Genomic DNA, 18,616 nt, shown 5'->3' with positions numbered 1-18,616 from the left:
ATAACTAGTGCTCCATATTTACTGAATGAATGACGGAATGCTTTCCTTTCTTTTTCTTCTGGAGGAGGGAGCTAGTATCAGAGCTTAAGAGCCATAGATTATCAAGACAGGTAAGCTCTATCACTAGTTCTTTTCCTTGGACAAGTTACTAAAATTCTCTGTGCCATAGTTTTCTCTTCTGCAAAATGGGTTATTTTAGGGTTGTTGTAAGGATTAAGTTAATTAAAAAGCTTAAGCCATTTAGAATAGTATCCAATATGTAGTTGGCAGAAGTGGATACCTTGAAATAGGCAATAAATGTTAGATATTTATATTTATGCCTAATTCCCCTTTTTATATTTATGTTCATAACCTAAGAAAATATCCTGTGAAGTCAGTAATATGGAATTCTTGTTGCCTCTGCTTTTCAGGAAGAAATACTGAGGCACAGAGGTCAAATGACTTGTAAATGTGATCCGCAACGTAAATAAGTATCCTACTTGAATATTTAAAGTAAAGCAATATATTTGCATTTTGCTGGAATTGTTCATTATTTAGGTTTTTTAATGTTTTACTTAATTGATGGTTTACAGACCTAAATTGAGCCCCCAAATTATGTTTTTGCATATACAACAGACAAAGTCACTAACTTGTGGCTATATATGGTCTCCCATATGTTGGATCCTCCTTGTGACTTTCAGGGCTTCCCAGGTATTGCTAGTGGTAAAGAATCTGCCTGCAGTGTGGGAGACCAGGGCTCAACCAGGGTAGGGAAGACCTCCTGCAGAAGGAAATGGCAACCCACTCCAGTATTGTTGCCTGGAGAATCCCATGGACATGGGAGTCTGGAGGCCTATAGTCCGTTGGGCTCACAAAGAGTGGAACACAGCTCGCTATCTGAGCACTGCTATGATTTTTTTAAAGATACACATTCATAGTCTCAACTAGCCATTAGGTATTTTCTCAGGCAAGGAAAGCTGAAAAGTACAGCTATTAACGTTCAGAATCCTGTAAACTTTCAAATCCTCACTTAAAAAAAAAAACAGGAATCTCTGCTCTAGTGGCTCCACATGTAAGGAAATTTTTGTATATCTCGAGCTCTTAATCAGAACTGTGGAGAACCTCCCTTCCGAGCTTGCCTGAAGCTGTGAAAACCGAAGCTGCAGGTTCGGCCTAGGGGGTTGGGGGCGGAGCGCCCGTCCGAGGTAAACTACAACTCCCAGGACTCCCGGGCGGGCGCTCCCGGGAGTCGTGGTTCATTCAACACGCGGGCCCCCGCTGCCCGCACACCTTAGGTTCCGACTCCAGATGAGCAAGCCCACGGCCGTCTCGGGGGAAGCTTCCCTGCTGTATCGTTTTCTCTCTTGTTTCCTCTGTTAGCTTATGTCGCGCACACTCAAGCACTCTTCCGCAGAGCAGTGGAGGCGCCCGAGGAGGCGGGTCGGGCTCTAACCCAGACCGGGTGAACCCGGAGGTGAAAGGGATCCGGTGACCGCTGGACTGAAATGTAGTGGATCACAGAAGGTTCCGACTTCAGTAAGGAGACCTAGTGTCCTTAAATTTTTTTTAAGTACTCACAGTTCATTTCTCTTTTCTGATCTTAAAGTCTAGTTTCTTTCTCTAGCTTTTTTTTCCCCATGGTGCCTCCCTATGGGATCATTCCTGATACCGAGTAACACAGCGTAACTTACACGTGATACCCTCGTCGGGCTTAGTGTTGCTTCTGATTTGCCGAGGCTGAGAGTTCCTAGAATTTCAGATTAATCCTGTTAACTGTTTGTGTGTATGGGGGCTAGGGGATGAGGGATGATGAAGACTTGCAATTCTCGAGTAGAGATAACCCTAGAGGGTGAAGGGGCGCCTGGTGGGCTTCCGTCTATGGGGTCGCACAGAGTCGGCCACGACTGAAGCGACTTAGCAGCAGCAGCAGCAGCAGAGGGTGAAGGTCTTAGGGTTTACTTAATGTTGAAGTTCATGACCTAGAGAGGTTATTTTACTTGTTGTTCAGCCGCTCAGTGGTGTCCGACTCTTCACCAGGCTTCCCTGCCCTTCACTATCTCTGGGAGTTTGCCCAAACTCCTGTCCATTGAGCCGATGATGCCATCCAGCCATCTCATCCTCTGTCCTCCCCTGCTACTAACTGTTCCTAACAAGGAACTCTAGCTAGAGGTGTTTCAGCAAAAATCTTTTTGCTGTTTTTTTGTCTGTCCTTTTTCAAATAGACACACCCTCTGTGATGGAGACTAGATGTTGCTACCCATCAGGGTTCTTGGCCTCCTTAATCACTAGAAAGTGTTCAGAGACTAGTCAGGAAATTGAAACAAGGCTTTACTGAGGCCCCTGCTACAGCAGGCGGGAGCCAGAACAAGTCTGCTTGCTTGCTCGCTTGCTGGGGTTGGGGAGAGAGAGGCAGCTTGTTCCTTACTGGGGTGAGGGTAGGTGGTGTCCGGGGGTCGGAAGGAGGGGTGAGTGGTTTGTCCATCCCTTTGAGAGGTCATGCTCAGTACCATGCTTTTACTCCCAGCTCTTCAGGCTCTTGGGAGGTGGCAGTTCGGCTTTTTGGTCTCTTTGTATCTAGGTGTCCAGAATTTGCCCCAACTGCGCATGCACGCAGTTATTTTAAGTCCCTTATAGTTTCTTTGTGTTTTGTTGCTACTGGAGATGTTTGTCCAGGTGCAAGCATGGTAGCCCTGCACCAAGGGGGTCCCAGGTCCCAGCCTGCCTCAATGTGAAGACAAGTAGTAAATCCTGCTGGAGGACTAGCATTTGTGGCTACTGGTCATTGGTGCTCTCTTTAGAGTGTGATTAAGTTACATTTTGTTAGCTGCTGCTAAGTCACTTCAGTCGTGTCCGACTCTGTGCTACCCCATAGACGGCAGCCCACCAGGCTCCCCCGTCCCTGGGATTCTCCAGGCAAGAACACTGGAGTGGGTTGCCATTTCCTTCTCCAATGCATGAAAGGGAAAAGTGAAAGTGAAGTCACTCATTCGTGTCCTGACTCTTAGCGACCCCCTGGACTGCAGCCCACCAGGCCCCTCCGTCCATGGGATTTTCCATGCAAGAGTACTGGAGTGGGGTGCCATTGCCTTCTCCGATTTTGTTAGCAGAACCCTGCAAATTTTGAATATTTTAGAGACCATTCTATTTCCTAGGAAATAATGATATCCAAGTTAGCCGACCTGCAATGATCAACTGAACTAATATATTAATACACCTAGCATAGTAGGAACACTGGAAGTAATAAAGGTTGATTCTGATCAGTTTTGACCCTTATTTCAAATTCGAACCTCAGGATTCTAGGGGCAAAGTATTTTCCTTAGAACACTTTATCTTCTCCCTTTCTTATTCAATAATCACAATTGTGTACATTTGTTAGCTCTTTTGGTTATCTCTGTTAGAGGGAAGGAGAACAGATAGTTATTGGACACAGCCAAATTCACCTAACTTGTAATTTTTAAGTAATTTTTTCCTTGATTGTAAAAATACTATGCTGTATATATAGGAAATTCAGAAAACACTAAAAAGTGGGGAAAAAAGAAAAATATCCATAATCTCACAACTAGAGACCATAGTATTAACATTTTGGTATGTATTTTTATCTGGTTTTCTTTTTTCAAAATAAAAATCTTCCTCAATTATGAGGGGTTATGTCCCCATAAATCCATGTATTCCGTATACTGTAGAAATTTTGAAAACCTAATTGATAATATATTGTTTTTGAGTCTGCTTTTTTCATTTAGTATAATTAGCTTCATTGTCTTTTTTTTAAAGCCAGATTTCTACATTTTTACTATTAATATGTAAAGTTTTTATCCTTGGAATCTCAGCTAAAAGGGAAGCATCTTTGAAGAGAGATTGCATAGTTGGGAGTGAAAAACACTGAGCTCTGAACAGGCAACTTGCATTCACCTCAACTCGGCCTGAAACTGGTGGAATTTTTAATCGTTATTAAGTTACTTGACTTCTTGGGCATCTGGGTACCTAAAATTAAAGTATTGGACAAGGAAATAGCATTTCCTTCAAATTTAGGAATCTGTTAATATGTGAGCCACCTAAGTTTGCATGGTTATTTCGTACTTGTGCTTATTCACACGCTCAATTTTAGATTCTGGATACGTTATAAGAAATAGGTTATACAACCTATTCCATTGATGTATTTATTCATTATACTCTTACTCATTTGCCTTAGTTAATTATATATGGTGAGTGGGTGGAAAACAGTACTGTCTTCATTTATTTTGTTTGATTCAGAGATTTGAAGAATCGTTTTCCTTTGTGGGTTATTGAGTTTGGGGACTGTGTTTGGAGTTGGCTGAGGCAGTGAACTGAGCTAGATTGCTTGAGGTTCCTCCCAGTTTTTATATCTGTGGAGTTGATATTTTTCAACTTGCGCTTATTTTGTTTCAGATGCTGAGATGAATCGTCACCTATTTGCTTGGCTTTTTAGACATCTGTCTGTTAACGGTCACCTCCAGTGTCACGTCCATCACAATTCTCATCAGCTTACACAGATCCCTCTTGACACAAGGCTGTGGGTCTTTAGGCAAAACAGTAATCACATTCTCCATCGTCTGTTAAATAAGAATTGCTCCAGGAGATACTGTCATCAAGATACCAGCATGCTCTGGAAGCATAAGGCACTACAAAAATATATGGAGGACCTGAGTAAGGAGTACCAAACACTTGACCATTGTTTGCATCACATCTCTGCTAGTGAAGGGGACCGGAGGTCCTTGACGCGACGGCATGCTGAGCTGGCCCCGCTTGCAATCATTTACAAAGAAATTCAGGAGGCTGAACAAGCCATTGAAGAATTAGAATCAATGTGTAAAAGTAGGTAAAAGATGTGTGTGTGTACAAGTACAGGATTGATTCTCTAAGTTAAAGCTATATTGAACTCGAGCTCTTAAAACACCGACAAGTAATAAGTCCCACAATTGAAAAGGACAGGACTCTGTACTGTAGTCTGGGTGTCTGACAGCTTCTAAAGAGCAACTCCTACTATGAGACTGAGGTCCTCATGGTACTTGCCAAGATGCTGTTAAGGTCTGGGAGACTGAATACTGACCTCTTCAGAAGCTTTAATTTATTGACTAGATCTTTGTTGAGCACAGTCCTAGATGCTACATACCATGGACACAAAAATACAATTTCTACCCCCTCAGAGGGCTCATGTAGTATTGTTTCATCACCCTCAGAGAAAACCCTGCACCCTTTAGCCATCTCATCCCAATCCCGCCATCCCTACCAGCCTTACTTTCTGTCTCTACCCAGTTACTTATTTCAGGCATTTTATATAAATGGAATCATCCAATATGTTACCTTATGTGATTGGCTTCATTCACTTAAGATATGTTTAAGGTTCAATTTCATTGTAGCATGTTTCTTAGCTTCATTTCTTTTTATTGATGAATTACGTCCCATTGTATAGATACCTCACATTTTATTTATCCGTTCATCAGTTGTTGGTTATTGAGTTATTTCCACTTTTTGGTTATTATGAACAATGCTGTTATGAATACTTGTGTACGAGTTTTTGTGTGGACATATATTGTTGTGTGGTAACTCCATATTTAATCTTTTGAGGAACTGCCAGACAGGTTTTCCTAAGTGGTGCACCATTTTGCATTCCATCTCCCACGTATGAGAGTTCTGGTTTCTCCACATCCTCTCCAACCTTTGTGATCCACCTTTGTGATTCTAGCCCTCCTAGTGTGTGAAATGGTATCTTACTGTGATTTGACTTTCATTTCTCTGATGAATTTACCTATTGTATGTCACCTTTGGATAAATGACTGTTTAAATCCTTTGCCCATTTTTTAATTGAGTTGTCTTTTTTATTACTGAGTTGTAAGAGTTCTTTATGTTACAGATACAAGTTCCTTATCAGATATATTATTTGCAACATTTTTCTTCCATTCTGTGGGTTGTCCCTTGAAGCACCAATGTTTTTAATTTTGATGAGGTTTATCTTTTTTTTTTTCCCCTCTTGTTTGTGTTTTGGTGCCATATATAAGAAACCCACAGTCACAAAGATTCAGATCTGTGTTTTATTCCAAGAGTTTTATATTTTTAGCTCTTATATTTAGGTCATTGATCTATTTGAGTTAATTTTATATACATGTGAGAGGTGTTAATTTTTAATTTTAGTATCTCTTAATATTATTGTCTTAACATTTTTCTTTTATAAACAGTTTCCAAAATATACAGAAGTTGAGAAAAAAGTATAATGGATTAGCCTGGGATTTAATACTTCCCAGACTTTGCTATTAGCTTTTAGTTTAGTTTATGAGCTTTATTCTGTGTATCATCCTGTCTCATTAAGCCTTAGAGATGTTAAGCAGTATTGCAGCCAGTCACAGTTATACCTGAAAGTCCTGGATGTCCAAACGCTTACCTTTTTCTGGCTTCTGTTAGTGGTCCTGTGAGTTCCTTACCTCTTTTTTTTTAATATGCAGATGTTTTTAAATGTTTATGAGTTTATTTTATTGCTGGCTGCCCTGGGTCTCTCGTGCTGTGCACAGCCTTTCTCTGTTCCGGGCCGCTCTCTGGTCGCGGTCCGCGGGCTCCTCGCTGTGCTGGCTTCTCTTTTCATGGAGCACAAGCCCTTGAGCTTTCGGGCTTCAGTAGTTGTGCACAAGCTTAGTTGCCCCGTAGCATGTGGGATCTTCCCAGACTAGGTATTGACCCACGACCCCTGCACTGCAAGGCGGATTCTCAACCATTGGACCACCAGGGAAGCCCTTCTTACCTCTTTTAATACCCTTTTGCATAATTCCTCTCAAATTTGTAATTATTTGGGAAAGTTGCTTGCACATATTATGCATGTTAGTCACTCAGTTGTGTCTGACTCTTTGCGACCCCATGGACTGTAGCCCGCCAGGCTCCTCTGTCCATGGGATTTTCCAGGCAAGAATACTGGAGTGGGTTGCCATTCCCTTCTCCAGGGGATCTTCCCAACCCAGGGATTGAACCCTATTGCACATAATAGGAGCTTACTAAATGTTTTCTAAATTAAATTGACACAATTGACAATTTAATTTTCCAATTTAAATTGACACAGCCTCTTTCAGCTGTGTTTGTATCACGTAATATTAGTAGATTCGATTAGTAGATTGCTTCTAAATTTTCTACTACAATTCTGCTGTTTTATAAAATAGTGATAAGAGCTACATTTACTAAGTCTTATTATGTGCCAGGCACTAAGCTAAGTATTTTGCAAATATTAATCTCATTTGAATGCTCACAATGACCTTATGAGGTAGGAATTTTTATTAATATTCCCACTTTATAGATGAAGAAACCAAGAGGTTAAAATGCCAAAGGTCACTTAGCTGGTCCAGAGAGGAGCAGGGATTTGAACCCAATCAATGAGACTCCACAGCTGCTACTCTTATTCACTGCCCAAGGATTTGAAGTCCAATATAGAGTCTACCTCTGTAATATATCTTGCATGAGTCTTCTCCTATTCTTTCCACTACTTTATATCTTCCTTATAGCTCATCAAAGATGTTTACAATAAATTCCTAACTTGTAGTCTCATCTCCAAGCTTTTCCAGCCTAGTGAGTGATCGCTCAGTCATGTCCAACTCTTAGTGACCCCATGGACTATGCAGTCCATGGAATTCTCTAGGCCAGCATCCTGGAGTGGGTAGCCTTTCCCTTCTCCAGGGGATCTTCCCAACCCCAGGATCAAACCCAGGTCTCCCACATTAAAGGCAGATTCTTTACCAGCTGAGCCACAAGGGAAGTCCAAGAATACTGGAGTTGGGTAGCCTATCCCTTCTCCAGAGGATCTTTCCGACCCAGGAATCAAACCAGGGTATCCTGTGTTGCAGGCGGATTCTTTACCAACTGAGTTATGAGGGGTTCTCAGCCTAAGTACAACCTTAACTATACTACTTTCCTGCTGTGAATTTTCAGTAAATCCCATTGCCTGTAAATATAGATTGTTTGGCTTGGCATTTAAGAGTCCCCGCAGAGTGACCCCCACCTCTCTGTGTAGTCTGTTAATTCCCTTTGCATATTCTATCTTCCGACCAAAATAGACAATTTGCCATTTCCTCAATATAGTCAGCGGAGAAGGCAATGGCACCCCACTCCAGTACTCTTGCCTGGAAAATCCCATGGGTGGAGGAGCCTGGTAGGCTGCAGACCCATGGGGTCGCTAGGAGTCGGACACGACTGAGCGACTTCACTTTCACTTTTCCCTTTCATGCACTGGAGAAGGAAATGGCAACCCACTCCAGTATTCTTGCCTGGAGAATCCCAGGGACGGGGGAGCCTGGTGGGCTGCCGTCTATGGGGTCGCACAGAGTCGGACACGACTGAAGCGACTTAGCAGCAGCAGCAGCAGCAATATAGTCAGACCATCCCATGTCTTTGCTCATGTTCTTAACTCACCAATTTCATTTTCTTGAAATTCAGTCCGCTTACAAAGTATGGCTTGAATATCATACTTTGGCTTCACTCCCCTCTGTAAAACAAGTATGATTACCTTTCTCTGTTTTGTATTCTGATCCCTTATATAATTGTCTTAACTTCAGTCCCTTTCCCTGAGCCTCAGGTACAGGGCCCGTGTCTTCTTTTTATTTCCTGCAGCACCAGTCACAGGGTATAATAGACTCCTCAATCTGTTGACATTGAATTGCATCTGGTGAAATTGAATTAGGTTATATTTTACAGTTCAGTAAGGAATAAAAGACCACACAAATAATTTTATATGATTGCAAATCAACATGCTTTTGACCCAGCCGACATATGCAGTCATGGCAGCCTGGCTACCGTCTGAGGCTTAGTGCACAAAGTGAGGCCAGCAGTGATAGTACGATTCTGCAACAGGCCATTTACAGTTAGAGACTGAGGCCAGGGGCTTCCCTGGGGCTCCCGTGGTTGAGACTTCACCTTCCAGTGCAGGCGGTGCAGGTTTGATCCCTGCTTAGGGAGCTTAGATCACACACACACACAAAAGGAAGAGGTTCAGTTCCGACGGCGCCTAATTTAGGATTCTCCCTTAAGGGTCCGAGTCTGGGTTCTCCCACCATTGAGGCCTCAGTGGCACTACTTTTACTACCTATTGTAGCCAGGTGAATGTGCCCATCTTTGCCAGCAGACTGAGCCCCCTGAGGCCTGACCATGTTTTGTTCATCCTTGGGTCCCCAGCAACTAGAGCCAGTGTTAAATGTTGAAAGACGGAATGTGGCATAGAATTCTACCAGACCCCGACGACTTCCATGACTAGAGAAGGATTTTAAAGAGTCTTCTCTCTTTTATGAGTCTTCATTTCTATTTTTTTTTAATTAAGAATCAAAAATGTCCCTCATTTAGCACCCATCACCACTGACAAATGTAGTCTCTAGGCATCTGAAGCAGTGGGGTCAAAGGCTATGGGATTCACCCTGTTTGGCCACTATCTCATTGGCAGCTTGTTTTGTTAGAGTTCCAGGATTTAATTTTCTGCTTTGAAATGTGAAAAGAACCATTCTTTCCATAAAGCAGAGGTCGCCAAGATGTGTGGGTTTTTGACCCATGTGGTGTTTTAAAAAAATGTTTACTAAGGATGAGCATTTTTAAGAGCGTTCAAAATTTTATTTCTGACATAGAAAAATGGAGGCTCTAGCCATGCTAGATTACTCAGTGTGCTAACCAATGGCTGCCAGCTTTAGACAAGTAGTTACCCCAGTTTACTCTAAAACTTAGCTTATTTGGGTCGGGAAGATCTCATCACTGATTTTTATATTTACTTATAGACATTCATATCACCAGCTCTTTGGAGCAAGATTATACTTGTTTTCACACAAGTTTTTTGGACATACTTAGCAAATACTTAATTGATATTCTCTAGCAATTATAATAGTTCTTTTTTATAATCCCTTGCTTTCACAAGATAAAATTTAGTAGATTGAGATTGGGTAGCTATTTAAGAGTTTCTGTGTGAGTATTTAAACATTTTTACTATTATTTGATGGTTTGTAGGTCTAAATAAACAAGATGAAAAACAGCTACAAGAACTTGCATTAGAAGAGAGGCAAACCATTGCTCAGAAAATCAACATGTTATACAGTGAGGTATGTTTTAAGAGGTAAACTGAACCTAATACAGTGAATATAAAGGAATACTGTCCTTGCTAGATTATGTTTTGGTGCTTAAAGTACTTTCTGAACACCAGTTTTATTAAGTCTTCTCTTAGAATGATTGATAATGCTGGGTTTAGTGGGATTGAGGTGAAGAGATTGTGATGGCAAAGAAGAACAAGCCCCCTACCTCCAGACAAAAGTATTCCAAAGCTGAATCTATCAGCCTACCAGGCAAGGGAACGAACACATGCTAGTGAATTTGACTTCAACAAGGGGAGGAGTCCAGGGTTTTTAAGTCTTAGAAAGAGGGAGTGGTTCATGCTGCTTAGGTTAATTATGGAATGAATCCATGGTAGAGACAATGGGTTAATGTAAATCGTTAGCCCTTTCTAGCTCAGCAGATGGATTGTCTATAAAAGAAAATGAAGATACAGCACTTCCTCTTTTGTTCCCCTTTGTCATGTTTGCCATCCTCCTACCTTCAGTCTTCCCTACTCTAGGAATCCAGTAGACGGGCTTTTTTCTTTTAATTGAAGTGTAGTTGGTTTACAATGTTGTGTTAGTTTCAGGTGTACAGTACAGTTATTCTGTTATGTATACACACACACACACACACACATATGTATCTTCTTTCTCAGCTTCTTTTTCCTTATAGGTTATTACAAAATTTTCAGTATAATTCCCTGTTCTATACAGTAGGTCTTCATTTATTTTATATATAGTAGTATATATATATATGTTAATCCCAAACTCTTAATTTATCCCTCCCCCTTTTCCCTTTGATGACCCTAAGTTTGTTTTCTATGTCTGTGCATCTATTTCTCTTCTGTAAATAAGCTCATTTGTATCCTTTTTTTTTTTTTTTTTGGATTCCAGAGATAAGCAACAGTATATGATATTTGTCTTTATCTGTCTGGCTTACTTCACTTAGTATGATAATAATCTCTGGAGGGGCTTTTTGAAGGGTTGAGGAGGATGTGGTGGAGGTATCAATATTTTTTTCCCTGATGTCAACAGCTAGTCAAAAACAGAAGTCAGACATCTGGCTCCTAGTCTAATATTCTCTCCATCAGGCCATATCATTTCTAGCAGAGATAGACTATCTCAAAAATCATCAGTAGGAAGAGTCATGATACATGGTTAATTTCAGTTTTATTTGAAAGACCTTTTAGTAATAATAAAAATGAAACTGCTTCCTTTTTCTTCCTAAGAGGGAAATTGGTTACTTTCTTTATCAGAAAGTCCCTCTTTTTCTTATTACACTGAGAAAATATTTGAGCCTTATCTTGGGAGTCCTCAATCTACTCTTTAAACAGCAACTCTGCTGAGAAGACAGGGCATGGCCTGGCACTGGCATTTATTGCAGGAGAGAACATGTAATCATATATAAAAAGTCCTCATTTTCTCCAAATGAGGACTTTGAAAGCTTTCTTTCATTAGATGAAAGACACTACTGTTCACGACTACTAGAAGCAGAATCTGAAGAAAATTGAATGGAACACTGGACTTTGATCTGAACTTCTGCATTTTAGAAAATTGAGATAATCTGATAGCATTGTAGAAACTATCCCAACAAATAACTTCATTGTTTTATAAATTGGTTGCTTATCTTAGACCTAATTAGATCTACTTATTAAAGCCAGACCTCTTTTGGGATGATCTATGATTTTATTAATTACTGATTTTATTAATATTTGGGAATCTTTTATCTAAGTTCAAGTAATAACAGCATACCATGGAAACTATACACACTAATACTGATTTTTTCCCCCTTTTTCAGCTTTTCCAGAGTCTACTGCCAAAGGAGAAATATGACAAAAATGATGTTATTTTAGAAGTGACATCTGGAAGAACAACTGGAGGTCAATAAAAAAATTTTATTGTAAATGATCTTAAAAAATACTTGAATGTTACCTTGATTTGACACACTATAACTTTAAAAGTTTGTTAAATGTGTTTCCCTTTGGAAGTAGTTACTTCTCAACTCCTAAGGGGCCTTTCAAGGAGGACTTTCCTAAAATTTCCTGGAATTTCTTTTCCTAGAAAAAGCAGAAATTTTTTTTTATTGAATTATAGTTGATTTACAGTGCTGTCTTAGTTTCTAGCATACAGTGATTCGGTTACACCTACATATATATTCTTTTTCATATTTTTTTATTTGGTTTATTATAGATATTGAATATATTCAATTCTAGTGTGCTGTACAGTAGAGCATTGTTGTTGATCTATTATGCATATAGTATTCTGTGTCTGCTAATCCCCGACTCCTCATTTATCCCTCCTCATCCCCCATCCCCTTTCATAAACATAAATTTGATGTCTGTATCTGTAAGTCTGTTTCTGTTTCATAAATAAGTTCAAGTCATATTTTAGATTCCACATAGAAATATCATTTGATATTTGTCTTTTTTTCTTTTCTGACTTACTCCACTTTGTAAGATAATCTCTAGGTCCATCCATATTGCTGCGCACATGGCATTACTTTGTTCTTTTCTATGGCTGAGTAGTATTCCATTGTATATGTATACCAGACCTTCTTTATCTATTCATCTGTCAGTGGACATTTATGTTGTTTCCATGTCTTGGCTATTGTAAATAATGCTGCAATGAACACTGGGGTGCACGTGCCTTTTCTTATTAGAGTTTTCTCCAGATATATGCCCAGGAATAGGATTGCTGAGTCATATGGCAACTCTATTTTTAGTTTTTTAAGGAACCTCCATACTGTTTTCCATAGTGACTGTAACAGTTTACATTCCCACCAACAATGTTGGAGGGTTCCTTTCTCTCCACACCTTCTCCAGCATTTGTTATTCGTAGACTTTTTAATGGTGGCCATTCTGACTAGTGTGAATGTATACCTCCTTTGTAGTTTTGATTTGCATTTCTCTAATAATTAGTGATGTTGAACATGTTTTCATGTGCCTATTGTCCATCTGTATGTCTTCTTTGGAAAATGCATACTGACTGAATATTTTTTAATTTTCTTTTAGGTGATATCTGCCAACAATTTACCCGAGAAATATTTGATATGTACCAGAATTATTCAAGCTACAAACACTGGAGATTTGAACTTCTGAATTATACACCAGCTGATTATGGTAGGTGTGTTTGAGGATTTTGTCTATAGACAATGCTGAAAATTATTTTTTCTCTGCTTTTGATTAGAACCATGTTGTCCTGTTTTTTAAAACATGTGGTCTATATCTACTATATATTGTGACATGGACTCATCAATTAAAGTGGCTTACTACAGTAGAATTCTTACTATAGAAGAAGAGAATGGGAGAGAGAGAAGCATCCTCTTAGGAAGGAATATATGAATTAGAAAAACTTTCCCTGTGGAGAGTTGATAAATGCCTTGCCTGGAAAATCATTGTTCTGTTATTCAAAGCCAAGATGTATTAAACTTTTTACTCTAAAGTACTTATAATGTGTTAGATGTTTATGGGAATGCAGAAAAAGTTAGTCATTTATCTTTAGTTTCAAGATGCTCCCACTCAAACTGGACTGATAAAAACTTAGACAACATAAACAGTAAGAAACTAGTGCAAATCTTTAAAGTTTTAAACATTAAGTACGTTAAATTAGAACCGCCGATAATTCTTTTTTGTTCCATTCTTTTAATCCATCTGGAAGTTTTTAATCTGCTTGGTTACACCAAGATACACCTTAGTAAACAGAGGGCCCATGAGTAATAACCCACAAATGATCACAGTGGGGAAAGAAGATCCACGTAAGTGACACAATCCAGGGAAATGAAAACCAGTGGCGCGCATAGGAAGTGTGTGCTCGGTACAGATTGAAGTACAGCCAGTGGACAGGAAAGGGGAAGAGCAGGAGAGCAGAGGGGAGGAGCAATCCGAGTAATGGCATGATGGTGGGGACCATCTTGCTGTATGTGTAGAAGTGAGGAAGCCAGTTAATCAGGATATTTGTGATAAGAAGTGAGAGGAAATAGGTTTGAAAGAGTAGATTTGCAGCAGACATGAAAGCTGAACTGTGGTGTTGGAGATGACTCTTGAGAGTCCCTTGGACTGCAAGGAGATCCAACCAGTCCATCCTAAAGGAAATCAGTCCTAGGTGTTCATTGGTAGGACTGATGCTGAAGCTGAAACTCCCAATACTTTGGCCACCTGATGTGAAGAGCTGACTCATTTGAAAAGACCCTGATGCTGGGAAAGATTGAGGGCAGGAGGAGAAGGTGACGACAGAGGATGAGATAGTTGGATGGCATCACCGACTCAATGGACATGGGTTTGGGTAAACTCCAGGAGTTGGTGATGGACAGGGAGGCCTGGCATGCTGCGTTTCATGGGGTTGCAAAGAGTTGGACACAACTGAGCGACTGAACTGAACTGAACTGAAAGCTGAACAAGCCTTAATTATTAGGGAGCTACTGAACAGTTTGTTAATAAGAATATCATTTGATAAATATATATTGTAAGAAGATTATTTTTTCTTTTTTATTGAAGTATAGTTGGTTTATAATATTTTTTCAATTTTTGGTATATATCACAGTGATTCATACACACACACACACACATAATTCTCCGTGCTATACCATAGGTCCTTGTTGGTTTTCTGTATGTGAAGTGAAAGTCTCTCAGTCATGTCCGACTCTTTGCAACCTCATGAACTATACATACAGTCCATGGAATTCTCCAGGCCAGAATACTGGAGTGGGTGGCCTTTCCCTTCTCCAGGAAGTCTTCCTAACGCAGGGATCGAATCCAGGTTTCCCGCATGGCAGGCAGATTTTTTACCAGCTGAGCCACAAGGGAAGCCCATATTATGTATAGTAGTGTATGTATGTTAATACAAATCTTCTAAATCTCTGCCCCTCTTTCCCCTTTGGTAACCAAAAATTAGTTTTGAGATTATTTTGACAGCAGTGTGAAAGATGGATTGAAGAGGCTAGATTTAAGGCAGATGGCTGAGAGGTTATTAGAGTAACCAGGTGTGACTAAGAGTTAGAATTGGGAGTAGACATATGAGAGACCTTCAGAGGAAGAAGGGGCAAAATCTCGTAACTGACGAGAGAAGCTGTTGCCCGACTGTGTCCTGCATGCAGTGTGGGCCATTTGATCCTTAAAACCCTGTGAGATGGGTATCGTCAATCCCATTTCACAGATGAAAATCTAGGCTCAGAGAGTAAGTAACTAATCCAAGATCACACAAGAAGTAACAGCAGTCCTGGGGTTAGATTTAAGTCCACACGACATACCGTTAGTTTATTCTGACACAAAGGAAATGAGCCACAGGGACCTAGTCTTCCTAGCTGAGACGGTTGCGATATTCATTCATGCCAAACGCAATAGAAATTGAAAGGCACACTCCACTTGGGAGGAACAGTGAAAGTGGTGTTTGCATGATTGTGTGTGTTGTTATAGTGAACATCCCTTTAGAAATACCCAGTAAGTGCTGAAGTTGTGTAACCAGAGCTTTGGTGAGAGAATAGAGTTGAGGAGAGATATTTGATCACTGTTAGAACAGAGATAGGGGCTTCCCTGGTTGCTCATCTGGTAAAGAACCCACCTGCAATGCAGGAGACCCTGGTTTGATTCCTGGGTTGGGAAGATCCCCTGGAGAAGGACATGGCAACGCCCTCCAGGATTCTTGCCTGGAGAATCCCTATGGACAGAGGAGCCTGGTGGGCTACAGTCCGTGGGGTCACAGAGAGTCGGACATGACTGAGCAACTAAGCATAGCACAGAACAGAGATGATGTCTGATGGTGAGAGAGAATGAGTGAGGGAGAGTCTATAGAGAGGGTACCAAACCATGGAGAATGGCCACATTTAGAAAAATAGACTAGTTGGCAAAGAAGAAAAGAAGTCAGATAAGCAGGAAAAAGGATGAGGACAGTATATATTGTGGACGCAGGAGAGGAGAGAGTTTCAAGAATGTCTTCAGAAACAGCATTAGAAAGGAAAGAGTGTCATCTCTGAGATGTGTATTTTGAATTCAACTTCCAGCAATGAAAGGGAGATGAACTTGACATCGGGAGGAGAGATTCTGCTCCAGGGACACAGAGCAGACAAACAATGGTTGGGAAGTCTTTCTTTTAGATACACTGACTCCCTAGCAAAATAAAATAAAAGACATTTTAAAAACTACAAAGTTGAGCTTCCCCGGTGGCTCAGTGGTAAAGACATGGTTTCAATACCTGGTCCTGGAAGATCTCGCATACCGCGGAGCAACTAAGCCCGGGCACCACAACTCCTGAGCCTGTGCTCTCGAGCCCACGAGCTGCAGCTGCTGAAGCCGGCATGCCCAGAGCCTGTCTCCACAACAAGAGGAACCACAGCAATGAGGGGCCCAAGCACTGCAGTGAGAGAGTAGCCCCCGCTCCCTGCAACCGGAGAAGGCCTGTGCCCAGCAGCAAAGACCCAGCACAGCCATAAATAAAATAAGTAAATCTTTAAAAAAAAGAAACAGATTAATATATACAAAATAGAAGGAAAAAAAAAAAAAGGTAAAAATCCTTTTCCCTGGCATTCCAGTGGTTGGGACTCTCTGCTTTCATTGCTGTGGGCCTGGGTTCAATCCCTAGTGGGGGAACTAAGAACCATGTCTCACCCCCCACCAAAAAAAAAAAAGGAAAAAAAATTAATACTCTACTCATATAACTTTAAAATTAAAACCTAAGAATAAACCTTTATCCATTAAAATTATAAAATATAATTTAATTTATTTATTTACTGTAATGAGGAGAAGACCATGGGGTCACAAAAGAGACACAACTTGGCGACTGAACAACAACAACAAATGAAATTTATTATATTCTCTCTTCCCTCCCAACCGATTACTGTTTATAATTATGTTTTGTTATTTTCTGCTCACCAGCTGAATTCAGGGAGAGGTCATTAAGTAATGTGGTGGTTGGGACTTCCCTGGCGGTCCAGTGGTTAAGAGGCTGTGCTCCCAGTGCTGGGGGCATGGGTTCGATCCCTGGTTGGTGAGCTAAGATACTGCAGGCCACACATCGAGGCATTAAAAAATACTAAATAAAAATAACGTGATGGTTAATTTAATGTGTCCAGAGATTACACTTTTCACCACAATTGTTGAGAAATAAATTTATGAGGGGAGCCCTGGTGTCACTGAAGAGCTCTCTGGTAGCTTTTATCTGCAGCCAAGACCCGACAGTGGGAACTCTAGTAGATGAATTGGGAAACCTAAGGGCAGTTGGAGCAATTGGATCTCAAGGTAGCAGTGTTGGCACTCAGTGGCCAAAGGCAATGTGGGCGCGGTTACCATAATGGACAGCAGAGTAAAAGGAGCAATCGGAATAGGCTGACTTATGCAGACAGGGCATTGGCTGGTTGACATGTGTCCCTGCGAGTCAAGAATGGAAGCCTACTAAATTCTTATTTGATCTATATAAGCAGAAAAGTTCTAGGTCAAGTGAACAAAGTCTAACCTGTGTCATAAAAACAGAAGTCACGGCCCCTTAGTCAGTTCCCAGACTTGAGCCAGTTTGTAGACCTAAAACTCCTTGAATAAAGGCAAGACTGGGTCCTCTTGAGAAAGTCGATACATGCCAGAAATTTATACTGTCAGTCTTTCTCCCAGGCTTTCCTGGTGGCTCAGACAGTAAAGAATCTGCCTACAATGCAGGAAACCTGAGTTCTATCCCTGGGTTGGGAAGATCCCCTGGAGTAGAAAATGACAACCCACTGCAGTATTCTTGCCTGGAGAATCCCATGGACAGAGGAGCCTGGCAGGCCACAGTCCATGGAGTTTCAAAGAGTCAGACACGACTGAGCAACTAACACTTTGACTTTCCCTAAAGGGGAGTATTAAATACATGATTATCTATAGAACTAGGTCTAATTGAGGACTAAGAGGAAAAAGTACAGTATATAAGGACTGTTAGATCTGACGGTATAGAGTTCAACCATTTGCAAAATGGGGAGGAGAAAGGGAAGAGCACATGCAAAAAAGTTTTTAGTAATCGTATTGGTGGCAGAACTAGTAGTGTTATTCTGAGACTGTTTGTGAAATATGGGATAAAATAGAAGAGTAATTACGAGATATTCTAATTCTGCTATTCTCTCTGTCTTTGGGAACCAAGATTCTCAGTATGGAAAGCAAGTGATACAGGAGTATTAGAGAAGACATTGTGATCTTTAATTTATACTAGAAGTATCAGTTATCAGAATAAGTTGTCTGAGGTTTTATCCTACTTGCATGACAGGAATTTAGCAAGTCACAGTTTCATGGGTCAGAAACAAAGGATGGTTTATGACTCACAGTAGTAGCAGTAACCAGAATATCAGCATTTTTGTGCTGGTTTCATGAGCTCCACATCCCAAAAGGCAACTGGAAGAAGGTCAGATGACACCTGCCCACACGGTGGGTTTCAAAACAGGAGAGGAATCCTGAGCTTGGGGTGCTCTATTTTATTTTATTTTGCTGAGTCCCCATTGCCGTGCGTGCCAGCTTAGTTGCCCTGCAGCGTGTAGGATCTTAGTTCCCTGATCAGGGATCAAACCCGTGTCCCCTGCTTCGGAAGATGGAATCTTTTTCTTGGCTGTGCTGGGTGGACTGCATGGG

The 18,616-nt window shown here is 40.8% G+C and overlaps 1 protein-coding gene across 10 annotated transcripts in view; it reads left to right on the top strand.

The window, feature by feature from the left end:
* Positions 1-18,616, top strand: part of MTRF1 (mitochondrial translation release factor 1) — a 60,942-nt gene that overhangs the window by 22,341 nt on the left and 19,985 nt on the right. For 4 of the 10 annotated variants that reach the window (XM_081549915.1, XM_081549910.1, XM_081549916.1 and 1 more), the window contains exons 2-6: positions 1,360-1,515; positions 4,387-4,812; positions 9,955-10,046; positions 11,836-11,917; positions 13,049-13,156. In XM_081549915.1, coding sequence (XP_081406041.1) covers positions 4,395-4,812; positions 9,955-10,046; positions 11,836-11,917; positions 13,049-13,156 — 700 coding nt within the window. In that variant the 5' untranslated portion in view covers positions 1,360-1,515; positions 4,387-4,394. Of the gene's footprint in view, positions 1-64; positions 111-410; positions 493-1,213; positions 1,516-4,386; positions 4,813-9,954; positions 10,047-11,835; positions 11,918-13,048; positions 13,157-18,616 lie in introns of those variants that run through there. The other 6 variants (XM_081549914.1, XM_081549909.1, XM_081549913.1 and 3 more) reach the window with 3 other exon arrangements.

Source organism: Giraffa tippelskirchi, chromosome 12 (genome assembly GCF_054371585.1).
Source record: "Giraffa tippelskirchi isolate mGirTip1 chromosome 12, T2T-mGirTip1v1.2.pri, whole genome shotgun sequence".
NCBI lineage: Eukaryota > Metazoa > Chordata > Mammalia > Artiodactyla > Giraffidae > Giraffa > Giraffa tippelskirchi.
This window is presented reverse-complemented; position numbering and strand designations above follow the sequence as displayed.